At 54.0% G+C, this 23055-nt stretch overlaps 1 protein-coding gene across 1 annotated transcript; it reads left to right on the top strand.

Annotated features, from left to right (window-relative positions):
- The first annotated feature begins 507 nt into the window (after positions 1-507).
- Positions 508-22826, top strand: Meltf (melanotransferrin). Its single transcript, XM_075967065.1, has 16 exons — positions 508-590; positions 1685-1839; positions 3939-4038; positions 5538-5720; positions 6565-6721; positions 7941-8008; positions 12037-12224; positions 12803-12983; positions 13589-13740; positions 15340-15436; positions 16137-16331; positions 16996-17152; positions 17251-17318; positions 18702-18889; positions 20232-20430; positions 20939-22826. The coding sequence occupies exons 1-16, from the start codon at positions 542-544 to the stop codon at positions 21016-21018; spliced, it is 2217 nt and encodes a 738-aa protein (XP_075823180.1). The 5' UTR covers positions 508-541; the 3' UTR covers positions 21019-22826.
- Positions 22827-23055: the final 229 nt, after the last annotated feature.

Genomic DNA, 23055 nt, shown 5'->3' with positions numbered 1-23055 from the left:
CTCTGGACACCTGGGTCTAGTGTCCACTCTGCCACTCACAAGGGTAACCTGAGGCAAGTTCTTCCCCCTGACTACGCCCAAACAAAAGCAGTTGTCTGCCCGTCCCCAGCCAGGGAGCTACTGCATAGGCATTGCATGAAAACAGAGGTGACAGGGAATTTGGTGACCAGCTTCCCTCCAGCTCAAACTCTGACCTTCCCCCTTCCTTTCCTTCCAAAACTGAACTTGTCCCTGTCCAGTCAGTTGTGACATTGGGGCCCTCTAGCACAGAAGAGGATGGTTTGGAAGACAAATTGTTAAGGGCCAGGGAGTAACTGAGTCGGGTCAGCCACCTTGGGTCAGCCAGAGGCGTCAGCAGGGGGTGCCAGAGCTAAAGCCAAGGCCCTGCCATTCAGTCCAGGTATTCAGTGCAGGGTGTGTCAGGGGCGTGGACTCTGCCAGAGCTGCGCTTAAATAGTGGAGGGTCAGTGAGACCAAGGAGAGGAAGCCAGGCCGGACCTGCCAGGATCCTAGCCAACCCAACTGCACACTGCACACTGCCATGAGGTTCCTGAGTGTGACTCTCTTGCTGCTCCTGTCCCTGTATACTGGTGAGAATGTCCCCCAGGGAGACTAAGGTGCTGAGCGGCACTGTACTAAGTCTATGGGCCCCTCACCCCTACCAGGGTACAGAATGAAGGAAGCAGCCTTGAGCCAGACCTCCAAAATGAGTGCCAGATGTCGGGGAAGAAGTCCCGGGGTGTCCTGTCTGGTGCAGAAGGCAGGAGGGAGTTTAGGGGATGCGGTTGCCGTGATGAGAGAGGAAGGAAAAAGAGGGTAAAAAGGAGGAGGAAGAGAGGAGCCTTGGGGACAAGGGTTGAGTGTTCCAAGCTCCACAGCTTAAGAAGGCAGTGGAATGTACAAGTGGTGACCTTTGGTGAGGATGGGGTGCAGGCTGTCATCGGAAGGAACCTGGCCCCCAGACAGACAGACCAAAGACAAGTTTCAGATCTTTCCCCGAAGTATAGGCCTCCAGAGGATTCTGGCTGCAAAGTCATCAGCCCCTAGGCTCTCTGGAATCTCTTCCTCTGGGCCCCTGCTGGAACACTCCCTAGGACTCTGACCTGGTCAGATCAAGGGACCCAGAAGAAGCCCACGGAGGACCTGTGTGTCCTTCTCTGCATAGCTGACTTCCAACACGGAAGGTGGGCTTCTCACCTGCTAATAAGTCTCCTGATGTCACCATTAAGGGAACAGAAACCTGAATCCACCTATCCACTCCTCAGCCTCCCTTGCTTGTCTCACCTTCCCACAACAAGGACCTGACTCTGCCCCCACTGCAGAAGGCAGGGCCCCCACACCGCTCAGTCACAAGGTCCAGTTCTTGACCAGAAGGGCAGAGACAGCGCTGAGGTGGGATCCTGGGCCAGCACCTCTTTTGGAAGGGGGCAGGAATTTGCTGGTCACAGAGCCTGTTGAGGCACGGGGCCGGTGCTCACCTCTCCCCAGCCTGAGCCCCATAGCAGGGATTCCCCACAGCTCTGTAGTGGGCTGGGTTCTGAGCCACCCATCCGCAGACGCAGCTCTGCCCTGCCGCTGTGTCTCACCCACTGCCTTGCCATGTGGTGAGGGACTGGACATGCAGGCTATGGGGTCACCACAGGCTGCATAAACAAGCAACGGTTGTCTGCTGCCTGGCCCACAGTACTCGGTGTGATGGAGGTGCGTTGGTGTACCATCTCAGACCCGGAGCAGCAGAAATGCGAAGACATGAGCAAGGCCTTCCAGGAGGCTGGCATCCAGCCCTCCCTCCTCTGCATCCAGGGCACCTCTTCGGACCACTGTGTCCAGCTCATCAAGGTGAGGCCTCTCCCTTCTGCCCGTTCCCCACCCCTGGCCCAGACAAGAGGGCTCTGACTCAGGAGGAGCACACAACAGCCCCATTCACTGCGAAGAGGCCGATCGATGTCCCTCTGCCAGGGCTGGACGATGTAATCTCCCAAGTTTCCCCAGCAGCAAGCGCCTGACTTTTTCCTTCCCAGTGGGGGGCAGGGACATGAAGGGGCTACAGTCCAGATAGGCACCAGTGGGGAAAGGAGAACGTGGAGAAAATCTTCAGGTCGGATTTCCCTTGTACAATGGCCCTGCTGGGATGGGGACAGGGACACTACCCACTCGTGGGGGAGAGAGCAAGCCATAGTGAGTGTCCTAGCTTGTTTTTCTTTTTTTTTTTCAAGACAGGGTTTCTCTGTGGCTTTGGAGCCTGTCCTGGAACTAGCTCTGTAGACCAGGCTGGTCTCGAACTCACAGAGATCCGCCTGCCTCTGCCTCCCGAGTGCTGGGATTAAAGGCGTGCGCCACCATCGCCCGGCTCTAGCTTGTTTTTCTATGCTGTGGTAAACACAGTGGCCAAAAGCAGCTTGGAAGGAAAAGGGTTTATTTCTTACAGTCCATCAAAAAGGAAAGTCACAGCCGGGCGGTGGTGGCGCACGCCTTTAATCCCAGCACTCGGGAGGCAGAGGCAGGCGGATCTCTGTGAGTTCGAGACCAGCCTGGTCTACAAGAGCTAGTTCCAGGACAGGCTCCAAAACCACAGAGAAACCCTGTCTCGAAAAACCAAAAAAAAAAAAAGGGGGGGGGGAGTCAGGGCAAGAACTCAAGGCAGGAACCTGGAGTCGGGAACTGATGCAGAGGTGATGGAGGGGGCTGCTTACAGCCTTGCTCCTCCTGGCTTGCTCAGTTTACCTTCTTACACAACCAGGACCACCAGCCCAGGGGTGCCACTGCCCACACTGTCCTGGGTCCTTCCATATCTACCGTCAATCAAGAAAATGCTCCAACTGGCCATGGTGGTGCACACCTTTGATCCCAGCACTCTGGAGGCAGAGGCAAGTGGATCTCTGTGAGTTCAAGGCCAGCCTGGTCTACAGAGTGAGATCCAGGACAGTCAGGGCTACACAGAGAAACCCTGGCTTGAAAAACCAAAACAGAAAAAAGAAGGAAGGAAGGAAGGAAGGAAGGAAGGAAGGAAGGAAGGAAGGAAGGAAGGAAGGAGAGAGGAGGGAAGGAAGGAGGGAGAGAGGGAGGGAGAGAAGGAGGGAGGGAGGGAAGGAGGAAGGAAGGAAAGAAAAAGGAAGGAAGGATGGAAGGAAGGAAAGAAGGAAAAGAAAATGCTCCATAGATCAATCTGATGGAGGCATTTTCTCAACTGAGTTTTCTTCTTCTCAGATAACTGTAGCTTGTGTCAAATTTGGGGGTGGGGGAGCCGTAGCTAACACAATGGCTTCATGACCCATGGTGACTACTCACTGCCACAGAGTTTTCCAGAATGAGGCTTGTAAGTTTCCTAGAGAAAAAAAACCCCAACCTAGGGCCCTGAGAATGTGAGATGGGAAGGCAAGTCTGGGTGATGGGAGACCCAGTAAACTGGCACCGGCCCTTCTCAAAGGCAGGATAGGTCTAGAAAGGTAAGTCACCATAGGACAGGTACTGCCTGGGGCTCCATTGCAGTCTGGCCCCCAAGAGGCCTCTGAGAACTAACCAGCCAATGGAGCCAACCCTTTGAGGGCAAAAGGCAGCGACACTGAAGGACAGCTCCTCTCAGCCTCGGTCCCGCATGAACTCTCTTGAAGGAAAGCCTGGCTGGGGACCGGGGCAGGAGGCCCAGAACCTCACAATAAAGAGATTCTTTCTCTGCAGCTCCTTCTTGCATCCCCGGTGTTTCACTGTGCCTGTCTGTTATGATTCTGTAAAATTCATAACTAATATTTGTAAAGAGCAAATGTAATAAAGTCAGGTTGAGTCTTGGGCCCTCGGGATGGGGCCAAGATAAGATAAGGTTCCTGGGTCAGATGAAGGCTTTGGAGGTCTCCGTGCTTCTTGAGGGGCTCTGTGGGTGTCACTGAGTTCTGGCTAAGTGGGCCCACAGCTGGGCTGGCTGACCTTCCCTCTGCCATCAGGACCAAGAAGCTGATGCCATCACCTTGGATGGAGGAGCCATTTATGAGGCTGGGAAGGAGCACGGCCTGAAGCCAGTGGTGGGTGAAGTGTATGACCAAGGTAAGGACATGATGCGGGGAGAGACAAAGATCCCACAGAGAAGTCAGGGCCAGTCTGACCATGTGACCTTGAAGCCCCCAGGCTGGTCACCAGCAGTGTCCCCAGAATACTTCTAGGGGTCCAGGAAAAAAGCCCTTCTGAGAATTTCCTAGTTCTCTCTTGAAACCTTTAGGAGGGAGAGCCAGGGATGCAAAAGCTGACCGAGTCTGCTCTTCTTCCAGGGTGGCCCGACAACAAAACCCCAACTTTTGCCCACTGGGCTTTTACTGAGGGGCAGCCACATGCCTGGGGCAGAACTAGGTGGAATCCAATGTGCAGGTGCCTGGTCACCAGGGTGCCCATATATACACATAATTCAGTGCCCCTATCAGAGGCAGCTGGTGCGGGATGGGGACAGGAGCGGTGAGAGCTGCAGAGCCCAGCAGACCCAGAAACATGCCACACCTGGGGCAGATTCTCATCCCGTCACATGGCCCATGCCAGTCTCCTTCTACCTGACCTGTTCTGTGTGTCTCTCACAGCTTGGCCAATGCCCAGCCTCTATTGCTGGCAAGGCAACAGTCATATCCTCTCCTGAGCTCCCAGGCCCTCCTCGCATCTTTGCCAAGGACCTGTGAAGGGTCCCCAATCTCTGGTGCTCACCATGAGCCTTCCCTAAGGCCTTGCCCCTCAGCCTTGCCAACCTCTGAATGGGGCCTCATCCAAGTCTCCGCACTAGCCAGAGAAGGCCCAGTTGGCTACTAATTGAATTAGTGACAGTCTCACGACACAGGTCACAGTCCAGCACAGACAGCCTTTCCTCGAAGGCCACCAACCGCCCTGGCTCATGGGTCACCGGCACAGCTCTTCCTCTGGCTAACTCAGTACCCCACTGGGCACCCACGGGACCTGGTTGGGAGTGGAATGGTGAGGAGAAGCCCTGCTTCACCAGCAAGGGTCAGTTAGCCGGCATGCACCCCAAAGCCCAGTTCCCCACAGGGCAAGAGAAAGGTACCAGGAAGCCTGCAGAGGAGGCTAAAGATGGGGCAAGGCTCCTATGATGGGCCCCGACTTTAAACCTGCAAGCTCTCCTAGGGTTTCCGCTCTCAGAAAGCGAAGGCTCTTCTGACTCGAGTTGTGGAGACCCAGCAATGGCCAGATGGCTCGAGAAGGAAAATGGGAACAGTTGAATGAATCACTGTCCCTGTACGTGTCTCGTTCACAAGGCAGAGGAGGGGTGCGGCGGGGGCCGGAGGGGAAATCTTGTGGTAAGATGCGCTCTCACCAGCTCTCTCAATGATAAAGAACCAAGCACACATCCATGTATTCACCTCTACATGCACGCATGCACGTGCACACACACTGACCAGGCACGCGCACACGCACACACACACACACACACACACACACACACGCACGCACGCACACACGTGCGTTGGATACCGTCTTCAATAGCTTTTCCTGGAGTCGCCTGTGTCCCTCTCCCTTGCTGTTCTCACTCTGTCTTTCTCCCTCTCTAGATGCTGGGACCTCCTATTACGCCGTGGCCGTGGTCAGGAGGAATTCCAACATGACCATCAACACCCTGAAGGGCATCAAGTCCTGCCACACAGGCATCAACCGGACTGTGGGCTGGAACGTGCCCGTTGGCTACCTAGTGGAGAGCGGCCACCTCTCAGTGATGGGCTGTGATGTGCTCAAAGGTGAGGGCTGTGGGGGGGCAGCTTGAAGTCTCCAGTCAGCCCCTCCTTTCTCACTCTGCCCGTGCATGGCTCTCATCCCACACCCCCTTGGAACCTGCAAAGCCCCACCTCCTAGGAGAGCCTTCCCTGACTATAGTCAGGGCGTCACCCCCTCCACTCTGCTGGCCCACCCTGGTGGCCTCCATCCTACAGAGCCCATTGCCCCTTCCCATGTAATACAGCCCAGCCTAGAACCCAACCACAGTTGTACGAAGACAACCAAGAAGAGTTGGTCTCGTGTAGGCTGCTGAGGGTGGCCTCTGTCTAGATGTGTCCCAAGCCCCCTAGACAAGTTGCTGATGTCACCCATAAGCTCCCAAGTGGCTTGTGGACTCAGCCATGGTATAACTGACAACCTGGGATATCCTAGGGCCACAGTCTCTGAGGGTGGCCAAGTATGTATGGGTGGTCTACCAGTCTAGTGTGAAAGAAAGAAAGAAAGAAAGAAAGAAAGAAAGAAAGAAAGAAAGAAAGAAAGAAAGAAAGAAAGAAAGACAGACCCCACAAAAAACTATGCAGGTCAGCAGGTAGGTCAGACCCCACAACAAGCCAAGTCTCTTCACTACTTTCGCCTTTTGGGTAAAATTGCTGGTCGCTGATCTGAAAACTCTGCAGTGAGAACAGAACCCAGTTTGCACTCGGCTGTCCTGTGAAGACATTCACAGACAACATTCTACCTTCCAGCCACAGCGACAGCCCCACCCGGGTCCTAGGGCCCAGTCTGGGAGTACTAGTGTGATCCAGTTGACGTTTCTTCACTTGAAGCCGAAAGGTGGGTCAGTGACCTCTCTGCTCCTCCCGACAGCCGTTGGCGACTATTTCGGGGGCAGCTGTGTCCCTGGAGCAGGAGAAACCAGCTACTCTGAGTCCCTCTGTCGTCTGTGCCGTGGCGACCCCTCTGGGCACAACGTGTGTGACAAGAGCCCCCTGGAGAGATACTATGACTACAGCGGGGCTTTCCGGTGAGGGACGGGGCCTTCCGGTGAGGGACGGGGCAGGGTGCAGCAGGAGAGCTAAGGGATGCAGGGAAGTGACCTGTGGTCTGCCGGGCCTCAAAGAGCCCTTTGTGCAGACCTCTTCCTGATTTATAATAAACACGAAACCGGAAGATGCCAGGGCGGGTTTGCTCACAAAGTCAACATGTTTGGTGTGCTTAGAAAAGGGAGAGCTCTGACCAAGGAAAATGGAAAAAGCCAGCTCAGGCCCCTGATGTCAGGGAGGGCCTTTCCCTATGCTGGTCCTGACCGGCACTTCAGCCTGCCAGGACCCAAGAGAGAGTCTAAGGGCTCATGTCTAGTCCCATGTCTTGCATGAGAATTCCCAGCTCCTGCAGCACTCAGTCCTTTATGTCCCCACATAAAGGACTATTATTGGTGGCCCCTATTATTGGTGGCCGGGTGAACAATTTGTACCACAGAGGGAGGACACAGTCCCTACTACCTCCCCATGTCCCTCACAGACCTCAGTGGTCCGGTACCTCCCCGGCCCCCAGCTCAGTCTCCTTATTTTCTGGCCAATCTGCCTCTCATACTGGGAGAATATGAAAGTCACGATCCTTTCCACTTGGGACATTTGGTTACGACATGAAAGGCCTCCTCGTCCAGTCCCCTGTGTCAGAGGAGAGTCATCTTCAAAGTATACTGGATGTCTAGGCTTCAGATGGCAGGCCGAGGAAGGCAGCGCAGGCCCCACACTGACTGTAAGGGGCCACTCACAGCCTGGCATAGTACCACACGCTTTTAATCCCAGCACTAGGGAGGCAGAGACAAATGGATCTCTGTGAGTTCAAGGCCAGCCTAGCTTGGCCTACAAAGTAAGTTCCAGGACAACCAGGGCTACACAGGGAAACCCTGTCTTGAAAGGAGAGAGAGAGAGAGAGAGAGACAGAGAGAGAGAGAGAGAGAGAGAGAGAGAGAGAGAGAGAGCGCACAGATCAAAGAAGCCCCACCCTGCCTACCTTATTGGCCCACCCAACATACGATGGAGCTAAAAAAGGGTCCACAGCGTGGCAAAACCACACCACCAACAGTCTGGGGGCGGGCCCCCAGAACTGAAGAACTGTAAAATACATACCTCCTAGGGTCATCCCCTGAAGCCCTGGTCAAACTTCCAGGGTAGAAGCGGGGTAGCATTGAATGGACGAAGCAGGGATCCACCAGGCTCCTGGTTTTTCATACACAGGTGCCTGGCAGAAGGAGCAGGGGATGTGGCCTTTGTGAAGCATAGCACGGTGCTGGAGAACACGGACGGTGAGTGGGGATCAGGCGGAGCTGCCCAGGTTGGCCCTAGATCCGAGCAGTCTGGTTCAGTGCTGCTCTGAGTCTCCCGGGGCACTCTGGGTAAGCCCCATGTCTTCCAGACCTTAGCTTCCCATCTGCAGAAGGCCGCAGAGGGGTCTCACCAGCAACATTCCAGTGCTTGGTGCGGCAAGGGTGGGTGGAGCGAGGCTCTGCTCTGAGCGTGGCGCTGGGTTCTCTCCGTGACCACTTAAGTCTACTAACCCTGCACCAGACACTGTGGGCTACCCTGTCCGTTCCTGATGTCCCCTATGCGCCTGTGACCTGGAGAAGACCAGTTTGCCCCTGGACAGTCTTGCTGAAGATGGGTTGCTGGGATGGATTGGTTTAAATTTGTTTTGAACTTTGTAGTAGTTGAAGTTTGGAACCTTCAGCCAAACGCAGTGGCGAATGCCTATAATCCCAGCACTTGGATGTCTGAGGCAGGAGGATTACCATAAGTGCTAAGATTACAGATATGGCTGGAACTATCTTTTAATGTGAATTTACCTGAATATCAGTAAGAGTTTTTTCCCTCTCTAAACTGAAGTAGAAATTATATGCAGTAAGATTTTTTTAAAGATTTATTTATTAAGCACACAATGTACTGCTGGCAAGGAAGGCACCAGGTCTCATTACATTACAGATGGTTGTGAGCCACCATGTGGTTGCTGGGAATCGAACTCGGGACCTCTGGAAGAGCAGCTAGTGCCCTTACCCTCTGAGCCATCTCTCCAGCCCCCCAGTAAGATTTTTTTAAGTACCACAGTTGTACTGTGGACTGAAGCAAACCCTTGTGCTCCCACTCTCCCCATCCCTAGCCCCCAGCTCCCAGCCTGCCCCCACCCCAGCGGCCACTTCTGACTTTTGTCTGGTCCAGGGTGTGTGAGCCTTATTCTCTTTGTTTCTTGTTTTTGTTATTGTTGTTTGGGTTTGGGGAGAGCGGGTTAATGAGGTCTTAAGGCACAAAAGAGCTGTCTTAAAACCAGAACAGTCCTACAAAATTAACTATCCAGGCATGGTCCTTTGATGCAACTCCTAGGGAGGCAGCCCCACCTTGGCACTGGGATTTTCATCTGATAACCTATGGCTTCTGGGAGTGGCTTCAATACCTGTCCTTTGGGGCTAATTGTTGTGCCTGAAGTCGGTGGATCCATCATGTAGTCTAAACTTCATGAAGGCAGACATAAACCAAATTTAGTGTGGGCAGCTAGCTATCTAGTAGAGGACACGGCACAAAGAGCTGTCTTCAGTAAAGGACAGGACCATTAGATGAACTGTCCTTGATGGTCCCAAATGGGTTAGCAAGGGAGAGCTTGGAAGGGGGGCAAACAATAGCACTGTGTTGAGTTTGAATCAGCATTTTATTTTTTCTTTCTCTCTTTTTTTTAGTTTCATGTATGCATGAGTATTTGGTCTGAATGTATGTTTGTACATTACTTGCACGCCCAGTGCCCAAGGAAGCCAGAGGAGATCATCAGAAGCCCTAGAGCTGGATTTACAGTTGTGAGCTGTCATGTAGGTGCTGGGAATCAAACCTAGGTCCTCTGGAAGAGCAGCCAGTGCTCTTAAATCCTGAGCCATCTCTCCAGCCCCTGATTATCTTGTTGTTTTGTTTGTGTATGTGATTGTTGTTTTCTTTTGTTTCTTTTTAAAGTTTGAGTAGTAACCTAATGGGTTTTTTTTAAGTATTTATTTATTTATTTTGTATACAATATTCTGTCTGTGTGTATGTCTGAAGGCCAGAAGAGGACACCAGACCTCATTACAGATGGTTGTGAGCCACCATGTGGTTGCTGGGAATTGAACTCAGGACCTTTGGAAGAGCAGGCAATGCTCTTAACCTCTGAGCCATCTCTCCAGCCCCAACCTAACGGTTTTTAAAGTAGTTCAGAAACATCTTTGTGAGCCAGATACAGTGATGCACGCCTTTAATCCCCACACTCGGGAGGTAGAGGCAGGCAGATCTCTGTGAGATCAAGTCAGACTGGTCTACATAGCAAATTTCAGGACAGCCAGGGATACACAGAGAGATCCTGTCTTCACACACACACACACACCCCACAGGAAGGAAGGAAGGAAGGAAGGAAGGAAGGAAGGAAGGAAGGAAGGAAGGAAGGAAGGAAGGAAGGAAGGGAGCAAAACCAGTAGAATCAACATTGCCTAGAGTGGTGAGTTAGTAGGATTTTGTCCCTGAAGCTGAGAAGCAAGAGGCCTAAAAGGCATGCTTGACTCTTTGACAAATGATTCTGAAAGGTTTTCATGAAAGGTTTTCAGCAGCTTTAAGTGGAGAGAGGCTGGGATGGGGAAATGCATTGGACGTGCCCTGTGTGATGGTGAGGGTTCTCTAAGTGCCCGTGTGGGTATGGAAAGGCCTTGCTGGGTGTGCCTGCGGCTTGAGTGGTTGGGCTTCTAGCTGTGAGAGAGTGCTCATGACCCCACAGGTAACCTTTGCCTTCTCACTTCCTGACAGAGTCCCCTTGTTCAAGTTTAGAGCATTGGCTCTTTTGGGGTTGCCACCCCTTCGGGGGTGGAATGGCTCTTTTTAAAGGGTAAACTAAGACCACCAGAAATATCAGAGACTTATCTTACAATTCATAACAGTAGCAAAATTGCAGTTAGGTAGTACCTCCGAAAGTGATTTTATGGTTGTTGGGGGAAGGGGGGCCACCACAGCATGAGGAACTGCACTAAAGGGTGGCGGCGCTAGGAAGGTTGAGAACCCCGGGTTTAGTGGTCATAGGAGGATCACTAGGTAGGACCCACTGTGGTTTGGTTCTAGTCCTTAACATGACTCTTCATAATACTCCTGCTTGGTATTGATTGCCAATCTCAGATAAATACTGCTTTTCTGTTAAGAAATGTGTGAAGCCAGGTGGTGGTGGCGCACCCCTTTAATCCCAGCACTTGGGAAGCAAAGGCAGGCGGATCTCTGCGAGTTTGAGACCAGCCTGGTCTATAGGGGGAGTTCTAGGAGAGGCTCACAGAGCTACACAGAGAAACCCTGTCTCAAAAAAAACCCCAAAAAAATAAAAAAATAAAGAAAGAAATAAAGAAAAAGAAAAGTGTGAAATTGGGAACAGAGATGACTCAGCCGTTGAGGCCTTACTGCTCTTCCAGCAGAGTTCAGGTCCCAGCGCAGACATCAGTCAGCTCACAGGTACAGCGCAGGTATCAGTCATTCGGCTCACAGGTACAGCGCAGGTATCAGTCATTTGGCTCACAGGTACAGCGCAGGTATCAGTCAGCTCACAGGTACTGTGACCCCAGCGCAGACATCAGTCAGCTCACAGGTACAGCGCAGGCATCAGTCAGCTCACAGGCACAGCGCAGACATCAGTCAGCTCACAGGTACTGTGACCCCAGCGAACCTGATCCTCTTCAGGCCTCCACAGGCAACTGTCCACTCACATAGATGCAAACAAAAATATAAATAGATCCGCAAAGAAGAAGCATGGACTTTAGGAAACAGTGTGGGAAATCCTGAGCTGTGGGGAAAGGCAGCTGTGTGCGTAGTGACGGTCAAGGGTGAGCAGACATAGGAAGTGAGTTAGGAGAAAAAGCCTTAAGGTGAAGTAAACCAACATAGAAACCTTGCGCTTTGGACAAAGCCTGCAGGACTACCCTTCTCCCTCAGGGCCACGGCTCTGAGGAGATTGTGTGTCTTCCGCCCCCTGCCCCTTTCCCCCTGTCCCCTGCTCACTTTGCTACATTTAGCTCTCACCCTAAGCACCTCTGGTTTTTTACTTCTCTTACCTCTTGTAAGGAGCCATGTTAGTGCGTGTTGTATTACGGCAAGCTCCCTCACATTTATCCTCACAGAAATTATGAGGTAGAAAGAGCACATCCAAGGCCTTGTGTACGGCTGAAGAACTTTCATCGCCGGAGCTAGGTTCCCACCACCAAACTGTCCAGCCTCCTCCAGACCCCGCTCCCATCCCCCACTGCCCTCCCCATCCTCTGTGAGCACAGGAGCTGACTCCCCAGTTCCCACCTTCCAGGGAAAACCCTGCCGTCCTGGGGCAGGGCACTGATGTCCCAGGACTTCCAGCTACTCTGCAGGGATGGCAGCCGGGCCGATGTCACTGAGTGGAGACGGTGCCACCTGGCCCGCGTGCCTGCGCATGCCGTGGTGGTCAGGAACGACATGCATGGGGGCCTCATATTCCAGCTGCTCAATGAAGGCCAGGTGAGGAGGAATGTCGTGCCCTGAGAGCCCCCAGGTAGCACGGGGCCCTTGGCGGGGGTGCTCAGGGCTAACGTCTGGAGGGACTCTACCTGGGACAGACCCGAGAGGGCCAGCAGCCAGGGCAGTGTGAAAGGCACCTCACAAGCTGTCTGGGATGGGAGTAGCCAGAGCATGGGCACTCCTCAGAGTTTCAGAACCCCTCAGTGGAAGTTTCCGACCTGTGCCTCTGAAGGTCAAAACCACGACCTGTGGGCAAATAAGGTGACCACTGTGCCTTTGCTTAAGTGATGAACGGAGCTTTGCAGTCACCCCGCTATGTCAGTCACCCGCCCGGGGAATTACCTGTGCTCATAACCATCTAAACCTGAGCCGTGAGCCCTGTGTTCAAACGGTGGGGCTTTGATGAGGCAGAACTGGAGGGGTATAGAGAACAGAGCACCAGGGAAGGCAATGTGGAGAAGTGGCAGGGTGGGCACCTGGCCTGAGGTCGCAGGAAGGCGGTTCACGTGGCTGAACTTGGGTGGGAGGGATGTAGGCCGCAATCCCCTCACTGCCCTGCTTCTCCCTTTGACACGCAGATTCTGTTCAACCACGAGTCCAGCAGCTTCCAGATGTTCAGCTCCAAGGCCTATGGCCAGAAGAACTTGCTGTTCAAAGACTCCACCTTGGAGCTTGTGCCCATCGCCACCCAGAACTATGAGGCCTGGCTGGGCCAGGAATACCTGCAAGCCATGAAGGGCCTGCTCTGCGACCCCAACCGTGAGTCCGTGTCCCTGCCCTTGCCGGCCACATCGCTGCCTAAACGCAACGTGGCAGGATTCGCATGAGGCCACCGGGCCGGCCACCTACCCAGGCAGCAGACTGTGGCCTGTGGCCCTTGTAGAAACCGGTCACTCCCACTTCCCTACTGCTTAGAGGTTTGGGGAGGAAGCAGTCCTATGGTCATGTGTCCTGTGGGACCCTGGAAGACCCTCCAGGTTCGGGGACTGAGGTCCTCAGAGCCTGATTTGGAACTACTGAATCCTGTCCGCTGTCATTCCCGACTTTCCCCGTTCCTCTCTCGTCACTGTGTAGGCTCAGGCGTAGGCTGTTGCCCGGATTAATGCGGCAGCCTCTAGGTGGCCTCCCTGCCTCCAGCCCCATCCCTGTATGTAGGTCTCCCACCTATGGCAATAGTAAGCCAGCCTGAGTTCAATACACAGCAGCCAGTCTGCCCCAAACATCACACAGCCTTCCCTATGAGGAAGTGGTTAAATAGCATATCCTGGCCATGTGGCTAATAAGAAAGAGACCCAGAATTTCTCTGAGTTCTAATTTGAAAGGCTTCCTGTTGAGGTAACCGCCCCCATGTGTACCCTACACAGGGCTGCCCCACTACCTGCGCTGGTGTGTGCTGTCCACACCCGAGATCCAGAAGTGCGGAGACATGGCTGTGGCCTTCAGCCGGCAGAGACTCAAGCCAGAGATCCAGTGTGTGTCGGCCGAGTCCCCAGAGCACTGCATGGAGCATATCCAGGTGGAGTGGGCCAGGGAGGAGGCAGTGCGGTCCCTGGCATGGTCCTTGTCTCCCATCCCAGTTGGCTGGAAAGAGGCATTTGGTCTGAGGAAGTCTCTCTCCCTCCTCTACATGGCGGGAGTGGGAGACCGCCCTTTAGTAGATGTTTGCTAGAGGCCCACACTCGAAACAGCTTCCGCCATGTCTGGAGATCTAGTGTGCAAAACGTTTCTAAAAGCAATGCATGGAAACCATGCATCCTGCATAGAAAGGGACAGAAAGAATGCGTGGCGTTTCTCTTTACGGTGTTCGGTTTTAGTCTTTACCCTAAGCACGTGATAGGATCCATTCCTGAGGACTGGTACTCACTGATCCACAGTGAAAACCCCAGCCCTTGCTCAGAGCCCATCCAGTCTGTCCTGGCTTCCCCGGTTGGACACCAAGGCAAAGGGAGGCTGGGAGGAGAGGGTTTCTCCATCCCAGTGCCTGGCAAACTGATCTTTGTCTGGGTATCTCTTTCCAAATGCCACCGGCACAAAGAGATGGGAAGGGCAGGGTCAGCTTCCTCTCAGGGACACTCCTCCCCTCAGCCTCAGAGGAGCATGTCAGAGAAGGGGGCACCCAGGCCTGTGGAGAGAGGAGGAGACTGCCCCAGGCCTCTTCAGAAGCCCAGCAAGAGGCCCCAGTGAGCCTCAGTTCTAGCTTCCCAGGCTCTGGAGATGGCGTCCAGTGTAGCCTTCGCTGTCCTTTCCTGAATCCCATGGTGACCAGGCCCTGGCATAGGGGTCAGGCTGTGTCCTCCTTTCTATCACAGAAGGTGTGAGGAACTGAGTGAAAAGGAGGCCCTAAGAGGTGTACCAACTATGTATCTGCTGCCCGCTGTTACCTCCTCACACCTATGGGCTGCACAGTGTGGGACACCCTCATAAGATGCCCAGCCCCTCTTTCTCCAACCTGGCCCTTCTCCTAGGGTTTATCATATTTCTGTAGCTGTATTGCCCTTTTTAGGATACTAGCTACCTGGGCTAGGATCAAAAGACTTCGGAACAGGCAGCTGGGATAGGGTATAGGTGACCTGGAAGGAAGGGTCCAGGGTGGCTGGAGGGAAGACTGCCTGCTGCCTTCCCAGACGGTCCCTAGCACTCAGGGAAGACCGTCCTGAGGCCCTAGGGTTCTCTGGGCCATTCTGCCACTGTAGGTACATTTTGTCCATGTAAGGTGCCACCCATCGAAGAGTGCTGAGAGACCTCAGGCCTCTGGAAGATGACAGTCCCCGGGGACCAAGCAGTAGGTCAAGGGTAGTGCTAGGCAGAGCAGAGATGCAGGAGTCTCAGCATCTGTACTCTGAAAAACCAATGTCACCAGGAACTGAAGTGTGTCCCCCCCACACACACACCTGTATCAGCTGCTCTTAGCCCTTCAGCCACCCAGCAGCCTCGGGGCCTGGCCTCTTCATGAGTTCAAGAAGGGACAGAGAGAAACAGAGTCGAGATTCTCCTGACCAGGGGGACTCCCAAAGAAAGAGAGGCAGAGCTCACAAACCCCTCCTTCCCCCGAGAGGGGAAAAGCCCCCATTTCCAAGAATTCCTGCCATCCAGAGCCCCTCTCTGTTTTCGGCAGGCTGGCCATATTGACGCTGTGAGCCTGGAAGGTGAGGACATCTACACAGCAGGCAAGGTGTACGGCCTGGTCCCGGCGGCTGGAGAACAGTATGCTGGTGAGTGTACCTGCCCCACCTTGTGGCTCGTTCTTTATGACTCTAAGACCTTTCCCCCCTCCCCCGAAATCATTTCGAGAACCTCCAGCTTCCTCTCAGTATCTCATCTCTAGGCCTTGGCAGTCATCTGTCGTGAAGCAGGCCCCTCCTAGCCTAGGCCTCAGTCCTGAGCAGGGTCAAGTAGCCTTTGCGGAACCCAGCCAGTCTGTTGCATATGCTCCTGATTTTCAGTTCCCCCATTAACAACTACGAAAGCCCAGGCCACACACACAGGCCACAGCTGCAAGGGTGTCCTTGGCCTCTCCCTGACATCACGTGGAGCCCTCCAAAGCCTGTTGGCTTGGTCACACCTTCTTGGTGGTTTGGGCTTGACTCTGTCCTTTGTCCTCTTAAGGGCTGACCCTCCTGCTCAGCTTAGAGAATGTGTCTACAGGCCTTAGCTGTGCCTGCTTTTCTCCCAAAAAGTGAGAAAAATACCACCTGGGTGTGAGAAAGACCACGGGTGGGGAGGCTCCTGGGGTTCTTCAGCCAGGTGAAGAGTGGAGACACCAGGTGCTCTCTAAGGATCCTGGTACATCAGCCTGGGCACCCCCAAGCCTGTAAGATACCCACAAGCTGAGACAGAAAAGCAGGAGGGGCTGTTAGGCATGGATCACAGCTCTTCTAAGGGGCGCCTTTCAAGATGTCCATCTCCCTGCAGAAGAGGACAGGAGCAATTCCTACTTTGTGGTGGCTGTGGTGAGGCGGGACAGCTCCTACTCTTTCACCTTGGACGAGCTTCGCGGCAAACGTTCCTGCCACCCAGGCTTGGGCAGCCCTGCTGGCTGGGATGTACCCATAGGCTCCCTCATCCAGCGGGGCTTCATCCGGCCCAAGGACTGTGATGTCCTCACAGGTACCTCCACTGAGGGGCACAGACCCGGAAGCTCTCTGGGATCTGATGGGAAGATGGTCAGCTCTGAGGGTCAGGTCTTGTTCTTGGCATGGTCTTGGGAGAACCCCCCCAACACACACACACACACACACACACACACACACACACACACACACACACACACACACACAGCTTCATGGCATGTCTGAGTGTTCCAGACACTCAGTCCTGGGTTGTCCCCACATCTAGCAGCCCCTAGCATTTGGGGACATTGTTAGAAAGGGGTAGGACGTGCGCTTTTGTGCCTCAGTGTTCTAAGTGCTAAGGTGGCGACAGAATAAGGAATATTTGTCTCGTGTAAATCTCTTCCCATATTCTCACAGTGCAAAGCCTGTGAGGTTCTTGAGCTGACTGGGCACATACCTCTCTTTCTGGCTCATAACTCAGAGGAAATAAACAGTTGTCTTATGTCAAAGCACGCAGAAGGCACTAGGATTGACAATTCCCTCTCCTGACAGACAGTCTAGATCATGAGATAGTGACCTCCCTGTCCCTGAAGAAGTTCAAGCCAAGGCCAATGAGATGGGGGAAGGGCTGCAGCCTGCCCTTCTCCCTGGCTATCTTTCTGCTGCTGGGGACACGGGAGGTGGGGGGAGCTCACCACATCCCTCCCACTCTGCCCTAGCCGTGAGCCAGTTCTTCAATGGCAGCTGTGTACCTGTGAACAACCCCAGGAACTACCCTTCCTCGCTGTGTGCACTCTGCGTGGGAGATGAGAAGGGTCGTAACAAGTGTGTGGGTAGCAGCCAGGAGAGATACTACGGCTACAGCGGGGCCTTCAGGTACTTGGTGGTAGCTGTGGGGAAGGGGGATCTTCTGGCCTGGCTCCCCCCAGGCAGGATTGTCCTTCTGACATCTGCCCTGCTCTCCTGTGTGACAGGTGCCTTGCAGAGCATGCGGGGGATGTGGCCTTCGTCAAGCACACAACGGTCTTTGAGAATACAAATGGTATGTGAAGGGGCTTGGGCTAGAGCAAAGTAAGGTGGGAGAGGGGGCTGTTCCCGGTCCGGAGCAATCCAGGCACAGGACATTGCTGGGTTTGGAGACGGAGCAGCATCCAGGAGAGAACTCAGAGACCCCAGCGTAAGCGCAGATGCTGGGATGCCTTCCTTTGGTCCAGAATTGAAGTTCATATCCCACTGCCAGGTGGTAACCGCATCTCAGCCTCTCTGCAGGTACTTATGGGGCACTGAAGCCTGTGGATGGGGGCTGCGAGACCTTTCCTCTGGCCACTGGTCATGAGCAGGTCAGGCCCTGTGCAGGGAAGTCCACTCAAGTCGCACTAATATACAGCCCAGCCAGGTTCATCGCACAAACAATTGTGTCTCCTGGAATCATCTTCCCAGACTCCACTAGGGCAGAAGGGCCCAGACACTCAGTCCCAGGACCCCAAAAGGTGCATCTGAGATCCTGAGCCCAGTGCCTCTCACCTCCCATCATCCACCTACTTTTGGTCGGGGGGGGGGGGGTAGTCATGTCTGCATCAATGGCTGGGGTCTGAGCCCTTTCTGCCTACCCTGCTGTGCCACAGGCTTTGACAGTCCCCCAAATCAGGCTTAGCCATCTTCCCCCTTCCTCTGTTGTCCCAGACACAGCCCAAGGAGTGCGGCTGTGGCCCAGAAGGCAAATAAGACACATAGGAAAAACATCAGTATTTCAAAATTCACATTCTAGCCAGGCACTGGTGGTACATGCATTTAATCCCAGCCCTCAGGAGGCAGAGGCAGGCAGATCTCTGTGAGTTCGAGGCCAGACTGATCTATGGAGCGATTTCCAGGAGAGCCAGGGCTACACAGAAAAACTTTGTTTCGAAAAACAAAACAAACAAAAACACCTCTATCCACAGTCCCCAGAGGCCACTGAGGTTAACAGGACTCTGCCCCAACCATGCTGGAGAGAGCCTTCCCTGATGCCACAGCCTGCTTCTTGGCCCACCTCCCACTCAGAACCACAGGCCCCACCTTCCCGGCAGGAAGCTGGCCTCTCTGCAAGAGCCCGACAGTCTACCTAGTCCCCATAAGCCTGGCATTGTGCTGGACAGGGCTGTGGGAGATTTGGCTGCCAAGACATACCTCCCAGGGTGCTTTTTTATTTTTAGCTCGATGAGGAACCCGCCTGGTGTTCCTTCTGGAAAGGGGAGGGAGAATGCTAAGTGAGCACCTCAAGACAAAAGGACAGGACTCGGCAGGGTACCAGCCGCTTGCTTCAGCATTGCAAATGCTGGTTGGAAATGCTGATTCCCAGGAAGCTGTCCAGATAGCTCCACCTCTTCCTGGTGAAGGGTCTCATGGATTTCTCTCCCACTTCTTCCCACCCCATGCTGTCCCTCAGGCCACAATCCTGAACCCTGGGCTGCTCACCTCAGGTCACAAGACTATGAGCTGCTGTGCCCCAATGGGGCACGGGCTGAAGTAAGCCAGTTCCAAGCCTGCAACCTGGCACAGATGCCATCCCAGGCTGTCATGGTGCATCCAGACACCAACATCTTCACCGTGTATGGACTTCTGGACAAGGCCCAGGTGAGCCAGGCTAGAGTGGCCTCGCATCTCTGATAACTACAACCCCGCCCCTTGTCACCGCTATTACTCTTGTGTGGTGCTGGAAGTTCAAACCTGCCTGGGAAGTACCCCGCCGCTCCCTTTGAGAGCAAAACCCCTCCCTCCGAAGCTATCTCCATGCTGGGGCCATCAGTTCCTCTGCTGGTCTCTCTTGGGGGTAACCCCACTCCAGACAAGATTTGCTAGATCCCCGAAACTGCTCTCGTCAAGGGCACCATGACCCCTGACCTCACGGCAGCACTGACCACAGCACCTTCTCCTGAGCCCCACCCTCCCCTTAGAATCATTTTTTCTGTGGCTTTTGGGTCCCCACACCAGACTGGTTTCCTCCTAGCTCCATTTATTAGGCTGAATTGGCCCTCCTTTGATCCACCAGAACCGTAGACCAGTGGAGCCGCTGGGCTGTCCTAAACCTTGGAATTATATGTACTCTGTCCCAAGAGCAGCTCCTTCAAGCAAGCGACTCCCCCAGCTGGTCTCTCAAGCTCTCCGAAACAGGGAAGAATACCGTGTGGTTGTAGTTTTCTGAGATAGTGGCTAGCTTCAGGAGACTCTACAAGTCCCCTCCACGCCACTTTCCCCTTTCCCCTTGATTATTAATAACAGTGGACACACCTTATACATATGTGAACAAGATGTCCCTGTTCATACTGTTATCTATCCCAAGCTGTGCTCAAACTCCCAATTCTTCTGCCTCAGCCTCCTAAGTTCTAGGCTTATAAGGCTAGGTCACCAGCTTCTGGCATTATGTCTCACCTTCCTCTAGCTCACTAGGGCTATCCAACTCTCATTCAGGCCAAGGGTTCCCATCAGGGAAGCAAGTAGCAGGATCAGCCCTGGGACCCCGATGGGGTTTGGTGATGATATCATCAACTCCCTCACTATTTTTCTCAGTCCTGGTGACAGAACAGGAGCTCCTATCTGTGAGACTGTCTGGGCTCATTGGAAAGGATGCCCGTAAGATTGACGAGAAATCATTGCCAAAAAGATTGAGAAATGTTGAGCAGGCCCAGCCAAGCCCTTAGTCATTGCATCTGCACCCTCTCTCATTTCTGGGGCCTTCGTGCTATAAACCTCACACTTGAGTTTTGCATTCAAGAACCAGCCTGGTGTGACATTTCTGCCTGTCTTTGGATGGCACCTCTATGCAAATCTTTCCCCAGACTTCTTTCATGACAGAGGCTCATCAGTAGTGAAGTAGATGGTTTCGACAGAAAGACTTGGCGCCCTGAAGTGCTTGCTCGTTGGGACCCCCGCGATTGTCTGTAAGCCCAGATGTAGCAGTTGCTTTCGGTGTTTCTAGGACCTGTTTGGAGATGACCGCAACCAGAATGGGTTCCAAATGTTTGACTCCTCCAAATACCACAGCCAAGACCTGCTTTTCAAAGATGCCACAGTGCGAGCAATACCTGTTGGGAAGAAAACCACGTACCTGGAATGGCTGGGTCCTGACTACGTGGTGGCTCTGGAAGGGATGCTGTCTCAACAATGCTCGGGTGCAGGTAGGGGACCAGGCCTTCTGTGCCAACACTTGTGATACCCCCTGCAAAGGGCCCTGAGACACCCCATCTCCATTGGAGGTTTGGAATCAAAACTCTGAGGAAGCAGAAGGGTATGCCAGGCCTGGGTGAGGCAGAGGTTTCTATTTCATACACTAGCAAGGTGAAATGTCCCAGGAAAGTCCAGACAGGGGGACTTGCAGACGGTTGAGTCAGGAGCTCCGGCCTGTCACCCAAATAGACCGGGATCATGAACATAAACGCTGAAAATGATAGTCCCAAGTGGATCTGAGGTAACGGCATAAATATGCAGGCAGCATAATTTGGAAGGGAATGCATATGTAAAGAAACCAGGGAAAGGCAAGATTGTCGTGGGGCAGAAAAGAGATTGGAGCTAGCGGGGCGCACAGAAATAGTCCTGCCTGTGTGTGAGCACCAAGCTGGCCGCCCACAGGCCTGGTGCTTCCTGCCTTAACTACCTGTCATCCTCCCTCCCCACCCCCACTCCCAGTGGCCACAGCGCACCGAGTACCCCTGCTGTCTCCGCTCCTGCTGGGCCTGGCTGCAGGCCTCCTCCCGCGTGTTCTCTGAACGTGGTTGCTCTAGGCAGCGGCCTGAGCAGGGAAAGCTACAGAGTCCAGCCCAAGAAACTTGGAAATTGGCTAACCCTGCAGGAGAGCGTGGGATTCAAGAGACAAGGTGAGGACTCTCACATGCAGCCCTCGGATGTGTGATGCTAACCCAAAGAGAAATTTCTGGAATCAGGATGATAAGGCCAAGTCTTCCCACCTGCCTGAGCCCTTGGTACCTGAGGCAACTGGAGGGCAGCCCAGTCATGCCTCCCATGCTGGCGGCGCCTGCAGCGAACCTGTGCCTCCCACCTGGAGCCTCCAGGCTGGCTGGGGGGGAGGATGGGGGAGGGAAGAGAGATGGTTGCCATGGCAACCACGAAGCTGGCTTCCCACACCTGCCTCTGTGTCAGTCGCTTGGAGAGGTGCCAAGGCAGAAACCCACCACCAACCTAGAGGACCTCAGTGACACAGTTCCCCCCTCAGTCCCTGCTCCCGCTGCCCCACCGCTCTCTCCTGAGTACATCTGTCCACCGAGGCTCAGAGGCCCAAGCCCTCGGAGGAGCAGGGTTGCTGAGCACCTGAACTTTGTCCTTGTCTTCTGTGGCACCAAGGGGCCCAGCCCCCTGGACAGTAGACTCTACCAGACAGGGATGGGAGAAAGGCCAGAGCTGGACTGTGGAGATGAAGTCCTGCAGAAAACCTCAAGTGAAGGAGGTGCAAGTACTCCTACCTCTCCGCCAGCCTCAACCCCAGTATGAATGTTAGTCGATGAGGAGCCTGATGCAGGTGGGGACTTCCTGCCGCAGGACTTGCCCTGCCCTGCCTGGACCTCTCCGTATCACGAGACTGCTGCCTAGAATCCACCGCTCCCTCCTTTGGGGTCAACCTCAACATTATCTTCCTCCCTGCCTCACTGTGTCCCTCGCCCCCCACCATCACCACATACATGCACACACACATGCACACACATACATACACACACCTGTCTGTGTGGGAGCATTTCTATCCCTTGTTTGAAGGAGCGTGAACTAGCCCAAAATCGACACCTGTGTTGAACTGGGCCTGAAGACATGCCTGAACCATGGGGCTGGGAAGAGCCCTGTCTTTGCCCACAGCCCTGCACCTGGTGCAGAAGGAGCCCCTGGTTCCTGCACACTGTGAGAATCCACAGAAAGCTCAGGGATGACCCTCACCCCTCTCCATTTGGCCATTGTTCCCTCAAGAGCCAGAGAAAGTTTTCCAGAACTCCCAGCTTTTACTCCAATTTTTGTTCCTTTAAAAATAATAAAGAGAAGAAACAGGAGCAAGCAGCCCTTGTCAGCACCCTGGAAGCGGCGTGGGCCTGGAGCTATTTGTGTACTGGTCTGTGTGGGGGGCCTCAGGATGCTGATGACAGGCCAGGTTCCCAGTGGCTCGCCCCCACCTGTGGGCGACAGGACAGATCTTTTACATCTCTCAGCGGCAGAGAAGGCCCTGGCAGTGTCCCAGCCAGAGTCACACCTTCCTGAGGAATCTCGGTCACTGAGCTGCTTTGGAGACCAAGCCCCTCCTCTCAGGACAGAGCCAGCCATTCTTTTCAGACCTGGGGATTGGTATTTCTCTTACAGGAGACTTTCGCAGGGAGAGATGTATTCTGTGTGGGCGATCGTGCCTCCCAGAGTGTGATGTCTATGCTGTGTGCCTTGCAGGTGTGACTTTCAAGAGTGTTGTGTAAATGACGTCTGATTGCCAGGGGCCGCTGCTATGTTAGTGCTAAAGAAAGACATTGGCTCCTTTTTAAATAAAGCCAACCATCTCTGCGTGTGCAGAGGCTTGGATTGCGGTGGAGACTGTCTGCCACCGACTCAACTTGTTTTCTTTGTTGCTCAAAAATCTACCTGCCTCACCCAAGATGGCACATTTGACTGGAAGCCAGTGTCAGGGACCACTCTGCGCTCCAACCATTGTGGTCTCTGTTTGCTTCTCCATCTGGACCGGTTGGTTCTCTGGCCCCCGCAGTGCCTCAGCCATCCCCATCCCTGGCTCATACCAGCTGCCTCCACCCCCTCAGCCTCTT

Source organism: Microtus pennsylvanicus, chromosome 1 (genome assembly GCF_037038515.1).
Source record: "Microtus pennsylvanicus isolate mMicPen1 chromosome 1, mMicPen1.hap1, whole genome shotgun sequence".
Classification (NCBI taxonomy): domain Eukaryota; kingdom Metazoa; phylum Chordata; class Mammalia; order Rodentia; family Cricetidae; genus Microtus; species Microtus pennsylvanicus.
This window is presented reverse-complemented; position numbering and strand designations above follow the sequence as displayed.